At 38.3% G+C, this 10446-nt stretch overlaps 1 protein-coding gene across 1 annotated transcript in view; it reads left to right on the top strand.

Moving 5' to 3' along the window:
- The window catches only part of CCT4 (chaperonin containing TCP1 subunit 4), a 9180-nt gene extending 531 nt beyond the window's left edge, over positions 1-8649 (top strand). The window contains exons 2-14 of the mRNA XM_085299162.1: positions 519-571; positions 874-963; positions 1892-2000; positions 3713-3855; positions 4704-4825; positions 4911-5043; positions 5443-5582; positions 5877-5973; positions 6290-6400; positions 6651-6781; positions 6876-7110; positions 8045-8158; positions 8484-8649. Of these exons, the coding sequence (XP_085155288.1) occupies positions 519-571; positions 874-963; positions 1892-2000; positions 3713-3855; positions 4704-4825; positions 4911-5043; positions 5443-5582; positions 5877-5973; positions 6290-6400; positions 6651-6781; positions 6876-7110; positions 8045-8158; positions 8484-8498 (1493 nt within the window). The 3' untranslated portion in view covers positions 8499-8649. The remainder of the gene's footprint in view (positions 1-518; positions 572-873; positions 964-1891; positions 2001-3712; positions 3856-4703; positions 4826-4910; positions 5044-5442; positions 5583-5876; positions 5974-6289; positions 6401-6650; positions 6782-6875; positions 7111-8044; positions 8159-8483) is intronic.
- The last annotated feature ends 1797 nt before the right edge of the window (positions 8650-10446 follow it).

The raw sequence follows: 10446 nt of genomic DNA, 5'->3' as shown, positions 1-10446 counted from the left end.
CCCGGTTGTTGCCGGTGTTGGGGCTTCACGTGGAGGCTGCTGGGTCCCTTCTGCAGGGGGGACCCAGGCGCTSCCAGCCGTTCCCGTTGTGCCGCTGTATCCCGCGTGCCCCGTTTTGTGTTCCTGCTTTGTATGGCAGTAGCGGGTGGCGTGCTGGTGGTAGTTCTTAATGCGAACGGGCCCTTGGTGGTAGGGCAAGTGCGTACGGGGGAGGCTAAATTCGGCGTTCGATAGAAGCGTTGGTCAGGTTACTTGGTACATAGTATTTCAACTCAAATTTAAAATGGCTYTAATCAGTTAATCAGATGTTAATTGATTTTAAAAGTCTAGCTTTGGAAATCGATCCTGACGTTGCACTATTTCGTATAATTTGATGTTATTGAGGATAATTTAATGCTGACAGAATTGGGTGCGAACTGTGTAACAGTAGGGGACTTTCTCTATGGAAGAAGTGTTGAAGAGTGAGGGTGTGCTTGTAGTTTTTAGATCACTTTCCAAATGTATTTCTTCTCTTCTAGCTGTCGCTGATGCAATTAGAACAAGCCTTGGACCAAAGGGAATGGATAAAATGGTAAGTCTTCTGCTGAAGTTTTAAGGATATTAAAGTTACTAGAGATACTGTAATGTGAATGTGTTTTGCAGAAGACAACTTTTTTTGCTTTGAACTTTGTTCCCAAGCTTGAAAAGTAGAAAATTACTGATTTTTTTTCTTACCAAATTCCGCTTCCATAAAGGATATTCTAAAATGTAAAGTAAATGCACATCTTAGTTTCAGAAATGATATTGACAGGAAGATGCTTTATACATAGCATCAAATCAACTTTGAGATTTGCAATTACTGATCAGAACTATGTTTTTCTTCCTCCTTCCTAGATTCAGGATGCTAAAGGAGATGTGACAATCACCAACGATGGTGCTACTATTCTGAAACAAATGCAGGTTCTGCACCCTGCAGCCAAAATGGTAAATATTTTTCCATAGCTTGGACAATGTTACATGTTAAAGCTTCATTTCCAAGAGGAAAAACATCAGAAACATTTCATGTGGATTTGAGCAGATTTTTGCTTAGCACGCTTCAGGCCTGTGTACCTTGATTATAAGGTTTGCTCCGAGTTTTAAGGCCGTAATTGTAACTGTTGCCCTGTATTCTATACACATAATCTTTCCTGGATGTGTTTTAAGACAAAAGAATCTAGCACAATCATCCTTCTATCAGCCAAGAAAGAAAAGTCAGGGATATCCCAATAGAGTAGAATGCAAAAGATTTTAAAAAAATGAACTACATCATCGTTAGGTGGTTCTGGAAACAACCTGTATCTCTGCTTCTAAAGCAGTTCTTGCTTCAAGTTCTCTTCTGTGTGCCAGCCCCCTGCCACCCCAGCCATGCTTAATAATAAAGACAGTTAATAAGGATGTTAATTTGACTTGAATTTGGTGTGAAGAAGACTCTTTATAACTGTCTAGCCTTGTAGCCAGTTTGCATCTGACCATGTGTGTTTGAGTGAATGTGTGCGCAAGAAACGCCAACCTGGCCTTTCGAGAGCTTAAATGTAGGCCTCCTAGACTTGAATTGTGGTTGGAGATGGAAATGYGGTATCTGTGATACTTCTAAGGGAAAAGCTGGACCTGTTCAGTAGATATGATCAGTTCTAAGCTTGAGAAAGAAGCTTCTTGATTTCTCTAGGTGATTGATTTGGTTTACATCGGCCAAACGTTTATACAAGTGTGATGTAAATTGCAAAAGGTACAAATTTCAAGTTAGGAAAGGCAGGATTGGTCCTGATAGTACGGTTGATTTTCAGTAGCACTACGTTCTTGAACGTCTTTCCTAGTRATTGTCAGTGTCTGTGTTAAGCAGCATTATAAACTTATGTTACGATGTCTTGTTTAGTTGGTAGAGCTGTCAAAAGCACAAGACATTGAAGCTGGTGATGGCACTACCTCTGTTGTCGTCATTGCTGGAGCTCTTTTGGATGCTTGTTCCAGACTTCTTCAGAAAGGTATGTATTTTTTTTCCTTAAGTAAAAACATGACTAGAGGTAGTTGTTACATCCTATATTTGGTTGCACATGTTTAATGAACTTAAAGTAACTGTTACCAATTTAAGCACAGAACATAACTCAGTAACTTCATATCCAGATTCCACCAATGTCTTAGTTCAGTAAAAATCTCACTGTTTAACTTTTGTATTTTGAGTTGTGAATGCTTTATTTTTGGTACAGGAAATAGTGTCTAGGTGATGTGGTGAGTATTGCCTTGTAAAAACTCACCTAGATCATACTTCATTTCTGTCATGGACACAGATGTAGCATAAGAAAGTATAAATAAAACTTGGAGCTGGTGACTCTACAGTTATTACACTTTCAGCARAATTATCACTTCCTATTGCTTACAGAATCAGGTCTTTCAGAAAATCCAGTCAGGAAAAGATATGAACTTTGGAAAGCAAAAGTTACTGTAGGCTGTGTTCCATTAGCTCGGGGAACACCAGCAACAACCTRTGATACATAGGGAAATTGGAAGGGATGGTTAAAATTATTGCTCTATGAATTGGTACTTTTTTTAAAGAAGGGAAGCACTTAGCTTCTATCATGAAAACTCCTGGGAGTTTTTGTGAAGTAGAAATGACCCTATTAGAAACTTAGAGGATAGGCTTTCTGGTCAAAAAATCATGCAGAAAGAATCACACAGATCCTGCACATCTAAGTGCTGTATGTATGTAAAGCCATTAAATAGTAACTTAGCTTATTTACACTTTTAAAGCAATGATAATTCTTTTAAAGACAATAATAAAGACTTAATGTGACATAGCTTTCAGTGAAAGTGTGAATGATGGAAAAAGTAGATGATTGTTCTCTTCTGGATTCTCCCTAAGCTTTTAGGGAGGTGTGGTCGTGTTAAAACTTTGCCTGTCTTTCCTTTCTGGGGAGCCCAGTACTGACCAACTCTGTAAAGAGTATTGATGCCTCCTCTCTGCAGTTTTCTCTTAAAATCTGCTTCCATGCAGTTCAGGAGCTTTTTCAGCTGTCTGACTTGTCTGACGTGGTATCATTAGGCTTCTGTGTACGCTGGAATTAGAGCAAGAATGACTGGACTTACAGAGTCTTTCCGTGTCTTGGAGCTAGGCTTTTTAACTGTTTACTTAYCATAGTCTCATCTTGATAAACACCATTTTACTTGTTGCCTATTTTCTGGTTCTTACAAATAYTAGTCTTTGTTTACTTCCTCTCCCAGTACTGGTAGTACTTGTACATTCTCTTGTACACTCTCTGTAGAGAAATTTGGGAACTTCYGTAAGCAGCAGTGGGAAATCACTCTTCAGAAAACTGAAATAAAATCACTGTCAGGCTCCTCCCAGGTATTACCTGAACAGCTGCAGCTTTAAGAATGTCAAGGAAGAGAAAATTTTGAGAACACACAAATCTGCAATGTCTGACGTTGCAGGGTAATGTGCTCTATAGTCTGTGAGAACTAGCTATTAGGAGTAGTATAGGTTTTGGGRGGTTTTTTGTTTTTGTTTTTTTYCCCTCAGTTTTAACAGCAGGAAAGAATAAGGGAAGGCTCACAAATAACGCATTTTGCTGAAATGGCTTTGATTTATTCTGGCATCAGAGTCTCTCTAACTTAATCTTAAAATGGAAAGAAAGGAGTTGAGGGGGAAGAGGCTTTTGATTTGAAAACATGACCTAACTATGTATTATACAATTCACAGGAATTCACCCCACCATCATTTCAGAGTCATTCCAGAAAGCTTTGGAAAAAGGTATTGAAGTATTGACCAACATGGCACAACCAGTTGAATTGAGTGACAGAGAAACCTTGCTAAATAGCGCAACTACTTCACTGAATTCAAAGGTGGGACTGATACTTGCACTTACTGCCTTCAAACCAGCTGAACCTTTCAGTTTTCCCCACCTCATGCCACTATTCACTTACTTAGAATCATCACAAATCTCATTGCTGAGACTGTGCTACTTTCTGTTAGACTGACTTGAGATTAGTTTGAAGCATACAAACTGAATTTCAGTCAAAATCTTCAGTGATCTTGCATGTTAGCCGGATAAGCATAAAATAAATCGGCAAGCTTAAACTGAGAACAGTAACAAAAATCTAGCCRTTTACTGAGAGCATATGATAACTGYTCATGTGGACAGTTATAATTCATGTACCAGAAACTTACAAAACAGCATCAAAATCTGGAGTTGAGTTGCCTGCAAGAACAACTTTTTTCCTAGAGCAGCTGGATTTCAGAGCTCCTTGTTTTCGTAGAGGTCGAGTAGTTGCAAAACAGGAACAATGACATTTCTCTTCCCTGCAGTATTCTTTTGCATTGTAGAATCACTTGTAAAGAAGTGTGTTAGTCCCTTCCAAAAGAAYAATCTGGGAAGCTCTCTAAGGCTTGCTTTAAGAGTTTAAGAAGGATAAATAAGCATAGGTTTTTTCCCACTAAAACAGTTGTTTGTTCTTTTAAATTGTTTAGCACTTAAACTGCAGTAAGACATTTGTCTGGCCGACAGGGAGGGAAAATAGAATTTGTTCTAAAATTCAAAGGTCAAATGAAGATGTGGGGTTTTTTGTTTGTCTTTTCTCTTGTTTTTTTAATAAATAAATACAATAAAAATACCATTTTGAAATTAGGAGCCAGCACTTATCAGTAGTAAATATCTCATGTTACTGATTCTTTTCCTTATTAAATCCCTCAGGTTGTRTGTCAGTATTCTAGTTTACTTTCTCCAATGAGTGTGGATGCAGTGATGAAGGTGATTGACCCATCTACAGCTAATAGTGTGGACCTCAGAGATATTAAAATTGTTAAGAAGTTGGGGTAAGAGACAGTTTGTAATGAGGATTTTTGACATTGTGAAATTTGTTTCCCAGAATACTTGATTCATGAATTGTTCTTGTTCTAGAGGAACAATTGACGATTGTGAACTGGTTGAAGGATTAGTCCTGACTCAGAAGGTGGCAAATACTGGTGTAACTAGAGTGGAAAAAGCCAAAATTGGCCTGATTCAGTTCTGCTTGTCTGCTCCAAAGACAGATGTAAGTTAAAGTATTACTACAGTGGAAGCTTTTGCTGTAGTACTTGAGAGATGCAAATGGCRTTAAAATACATCTTCTTACAGTGTTGTAATGTCAGCTCTATTCCACAGCTGTGATGRAGGTCTGCTAACTTAACATGCTAGGAAACAGATGCTTATAATTCTTAAACAAATCTAAACAGTTCATGATTGATATTAGAAAGGAAATAGTTCAGAACTATGGTATTTATCATCATGTAAACAAACCTTTAATAAGTCATCTTTTCACTTTTAWTTTTTTCATATCCGTTTGCCTTGAGTCACAGGCTCCTAAGGTTTCGGAATGTAGAACATCTTGACGCTTGCTTTTAAAGTCAGCGCTTCTTCATAACACTTGGTTTTTTTTCTCTCTTTCTAATAGATGGACAACCAAATTGTTGTTTCTGATTATGCTCAAATGGACAGAGTATTGCGTGAAGAGAGAGCCTATATTCTAAACTTAGTTAAGCAAATTAAGAAGGCTGGATGCAATGTGCTGCTGATTCAGAAGTCTATTCTGCGGTACGTTAACTACCGATTTAGTAATCTGTTGCGTTTTTTGGAGAACGAATGCAACAGATTTGAATACCTGGAAAACTGAAGCCAGGTATTAACATGACACTKGGCCTAGCATGTCAGACTGGCTTTAAAAGAGTCACCATACTTACAGAATGCGCTGGTGTTCTCCATGTTCTGGATTTAATAATGCTCTGCTTCCTAGACTGAAGAATTTGAGCACTGCCAATTTAGAACAAAGCAACTGGCTAGCTTAACTCGAAGAATATTGTGCACTGACTACTTCCTTCTTGTTTTTAGGGATGCTCTTAGTGACCTAGCTCTACATTTTCTGAACAAAATGAAGATCATGGTGGTTAAAGACATTGAAAGAGAAGACATTGAATTTATATGTAAGGTAAAGTGAGTTATGTAAATGGCTATTTGAGTAACAGTGTTTAAGTACCCAGACAATGCTAGCTTATTATGATGTGTTCACAGGTTTCAAGTTAACAAACTGTGATTGTTCTGAATGTAGTGTAAGGGTAGACAAGACGTTTCCCTGAAAGACTTTCTTGYCCTATTAGGGAGTGAAGTTTGTAGAACATTAGAAGTGGATGTAAAAGCCACGGTCTACCTGTGTTCTACTGTAATATGCAGAAGTACATTACACAGTATGCTTGCTGCATCTGCAGTTCAGATTCTGATTTTTCTTTCTTTTTTTGCCTGTCCAGACAATTGGAACTAAGCCTGTTGCTCATATAGACCAGTTTACTCCTGATATGCTGGGGTCTGCTGAGCTGGCAGAAGAGGTTAACTTGAACAGTTCTGGGAAGCTAATAAAGGTGAGTGAGTGACATGTTAATACCYCTTTAACATCTGCCAGTTCTTTAATATTAGCTACTAACTTGAGTAACTTCAATAATAAACATTAAAGTACCTACTTCTAATCCCTAGCTAGCCACTGACTTTGCAGACTTAGGTTTGCTTAGCAGACCTCAGTACTATTAGAAAAGATAACAACTGGTGAAGCCTTTGTGCAGAATTTTTTTTTTCTTTTTTTTTTTTAGTCCCCCTTTTTTGTCTGTCTTTTAGATTACAGGCTGTACAAACCCTGGAAAAACTGTAACAATTGTGGTACGTGGCTCCAACAAACTTGTTCTGGAAGAAGCTGAGCGTTCAATTCATGATGCCCTCTGTGTCATAAGATGCTTAGTTAAGAAAAGGTAACGTCTTAGTTGTCTCAGATAGTGACCTGGTGTTCTAATAATACAGAAGACTTAACCATTTATTTATTTATTTTTGAATTTCTGTTCTCAGAGCTTTAATTGCAGGAGGTGGAGCACCAGAGATAGAGTTAGCACTGCGCTTGAATGAGTATGCTCGCACTTTGAGTGGTATGGACTCATACTGTGTCCGTGCATATGGGGATGCACTGGAGGTCATACCATCTACRCTGGCTGAAAATGCAGGCCTCAATCCTATTTCAACGGTAACAGAGCTGAGAAACAGGCATGCTCAAGGAGAGAAAACAGCCGGCATTAATGTCAGAAAGGTAATAGAAAATGTATGCACACACGATAGTTTTTTTTAAAAAAACATACAGGGTACTGTAAAGGGAAAATGCCAAGTATTAGGGCTGAAATAAGGAAAGGCCAAACTTGTCTCATGGCTGTATTTCCCTTAGAACAGGAGTGTTGGGATAGATCGTAGCTTGCTCCTTGAGGCTTTAACAGCTTATCTTAGATATTAATAATAGCATATACTTAAATGTCATGCACATAGAACAAGACATCTGTCATTTCACTTCAGAACCATTATTGGAAGAGAAGTCTCCTATAGTCAACCTATGCAAAATTATTTCTGTATGACAGTCTTTCAGAAACTTAATCCTGGTATATGAAGGGGAGATAACTTCATTGTCTTTGCTCATAAAGAACAGTTTTGTGAAATAYTTTCATTGTAAAACACAGTTTTTCCACAGAGGTAAGAACAAGTGCTAGAATTGCAGCCTGAAAACATCTGAGCTTTAGTAGCTTTGCTGATGTAGGGTGAATAGATYACTTCTGAAATTCAGGATCTTTACAGTTGTCAGAACTGGATAACAGCTCCTTAAATAACTTATTTTTAAATGAGTTAAGAATGGATTGCTTAAAGAACAAAGTTAGATAAGGCATAGGTGTTTGTGTCCATTTTTGCATTAATCTTTAATGCCTGTTTAGCAGTGCAGTGGGCTAGCTTCTTACTTGAATATTTTCACCATGTTTAAGCTAGCATAGCTATATTTGTCATATTCTTAGCTAGTTTTGAGTGGACCTGTCAAATACTCGGGGAGAAGACCTGTGTCATGATATTCCTGTTGAGAATTGAATAGAGCACAAGCTATTTGATGACTGGATTTGAATGTCCTTTCTGAGTTTCTGTTAGAAGATAGCTTGTTAAGCTAACCGTAGCCTCACGTTCACTAGGTAAGCTACTTGTTCTTGTAGGGTGGCATCTCCAACATCTTGGAGGAGTTGGTAGTCCAGCCGCTGCTGGTGTCTGTGAGTGCACTGACTCTCGCAACAGAAACTGTGCGCAGTATTCTTAAGATTGATGATGTGGTGAGTAATGCTTGCATCACGTTCTGCTTTTTACTCAAGCCCCAAAACAGTGACTGTCGTCAAACTTGCTGTATTTAAAAATGTTTCATTCCATAGTCTCACTTAACTGCTACTTGACCTTTCAGCTTTCTTGTAACTGCTGATGGTAATTGTAGAATTAAAACTAAGTAAGAGTGCTGTTAGTAATATAAATGCTGTATGTTACTATAGTAAGAAGTTAATAAAGTGACTAGAAAAATACAAGTTCTTTAAACAGAGGAGCAGAAATAACTGGTTTGTACTCTGTGGACTTCTTATGCCTGATTTTGTGAATTCTTCTTTGCAGGTGAACACTCGATAAGACAAAGGAAGTGGGACAGTGCTATAGAGTACCTTCCCTGTAGTTTGGAATATGGTTTCCTCACCAAAAACGCCGGTGTGAATCGTCTCAAGTCCACAAACTCTTATGTACTTTTATCACATTAATTTAATAAAATCTCTGGTTTCAAAAAGCACATGCTCTTTATCAAAACTATGGTAGTCCATACCTGAAACTTCCCTTTAAAAGTGCCAGGGRAAAGGATATCTTTTCCACTGTTACATTTGCTTTTCTGTGCTACATTATCCTACTTAGCTCTGAAAAGGTTTATTAGCTAATAATTAGCTCTTACACATTCTGAAAACACCCTTGAATTAGCTCTGTAGTACCACAGAAACTTACTTAGAGATACTTCTCTAAAAGTTAGCTGTAACAGAATGGTGGTTTCCTCTTTGAGTAGAGCTGGACTGAAGAAATCCCAGCAGCAACAACAACAGGCTCTTTAGCACTTTACTGTGTGACTAAAGGAAGTAAAATCCTGGCCAGCTCCCGTCCATTTTTGGATGAAAGTTACCTGACTCTGGTTCTGGTTGGGGAAGGACTGAAAGTGATCTTGCAGAACTCATCGGGGCAAGGGTAGCATTGAAGATGATTGAAATACRGCACATGTATGGTTTCTGAAGTCTGTATAGCTCTACAGAAGTCTAGAGAAGATAGGAAGTGTAGAAACAACAGTAAATCTCAAAGCTAAATCTAGCTTAATAAAGCAAAGGTAATAATTGGTATTACTACAAGAGCTTGTCTGTAGTAGCAGAGTTTTATTTAAAATTGGTTTTCTAGCTGAGGCAGCTGCAAGATTTAACCTTTYCTGGTTGCTTTTATTACCCATCTGGGAAGACCCCAGGAGTGAGGTGCTGTAGAACAGCTTGAGTATTTCTTGCATGTGCATACACTGAATGTCAGTGAGGTTGACATCCAGGAATGAGGATAATATTGCCCTTTAAGAAAATGGTTAATAGTAAAGGGCGAGACCCTRTAAGATCACTGCAACAATTAGACTCCCAGAACAAACTAGGGGTCAAATTATTACCTTGTTTTATCCTAATTCAAAGTATACTATTTTAGGAAGCAATTCATCAAAGATACCCTAAATTGGATATCTTACTTGGAAAGGCAGCTTAGTCTTGCTGCGTCTTGGACAGAGCATTAGCTAGCAGTGTGTAAGCAGGATGATGAAGGTCGCTTCTGTGGGGTGAGCTGGACTGCAGTGGTTTTACTTTCGTGGCTAAGGGGAGAATCCCGTTTGCATCAGGATTCATTCAGTTTAGAGTGTTACTACACTTTTTATGGCTTAAGAGTAAAAATATTTCAACCTGTTTCTAGTTTCTAGGCTGAAAGTCTGAATTAATGCTTTAATCTTCTTTACTGCTATATTGAGATGATCAGATTCTACTCTATGTTTAAATAAGAGATTCTCTTCGCACGCTTTCTTGCATTTTTATTTATAATCAAAATCAGATGATGTGTGGTTTTTGAGGAAGTTTATGCTACTGAATGTGTTGACCAGATGACAATATACTTGAAATCACTTTTATGGCTATATATCATTCAGAATAATTCAAATACTAACAACAYAAGTTAGACAAATTAACTGGCTTTAAAGCTGTACGCATAATTTACTGGCTAATTTAAAGTGTAAATTATGCCTTATCCCACAARATTACTCTCAGCAATGAGCTCAGTCTTTTTAAAAGACTCATCTGTCCAGCTGGGTATACTAACTCATAGCTCCCCCATCCAGTTCAGGTATTAATTCTCGGTTAAACCTTTCCTTCCCAATCCGCACAAATTTCCCCTTCTTGACAGCCAGCACCTTGTCATCTATGTCTTYACATGAAAAAGAACCCGTAAGTTAGCGAAACGGATGGGGTGCAGCAAGCATTAATGCCTCCGCAGAGGCGGTAGCGCGCCGGGGGGCCGGGGCGGTGGG

The sequence above is a fragment of the Rhea americana genome, unplaced genomic scaffold, assembly GCF_003343005.1.
Source record: "Rhea americana isolate MKP2758 unplaced genomic scaffold, rheAme1 scaffold_146, whole genome shotgun sequence".
Taxonomy (NCBI): Eukaryota; Metazoa; Chordata; class Aves; order Rheiformes; family Rheidae; genus Rhea; species Rhea americana.
The sequence above is the reverse complement of the archived record's forward strand: the minus strand, read 5'-3'. Positions and strand labels throughout refer to the sequence as shown.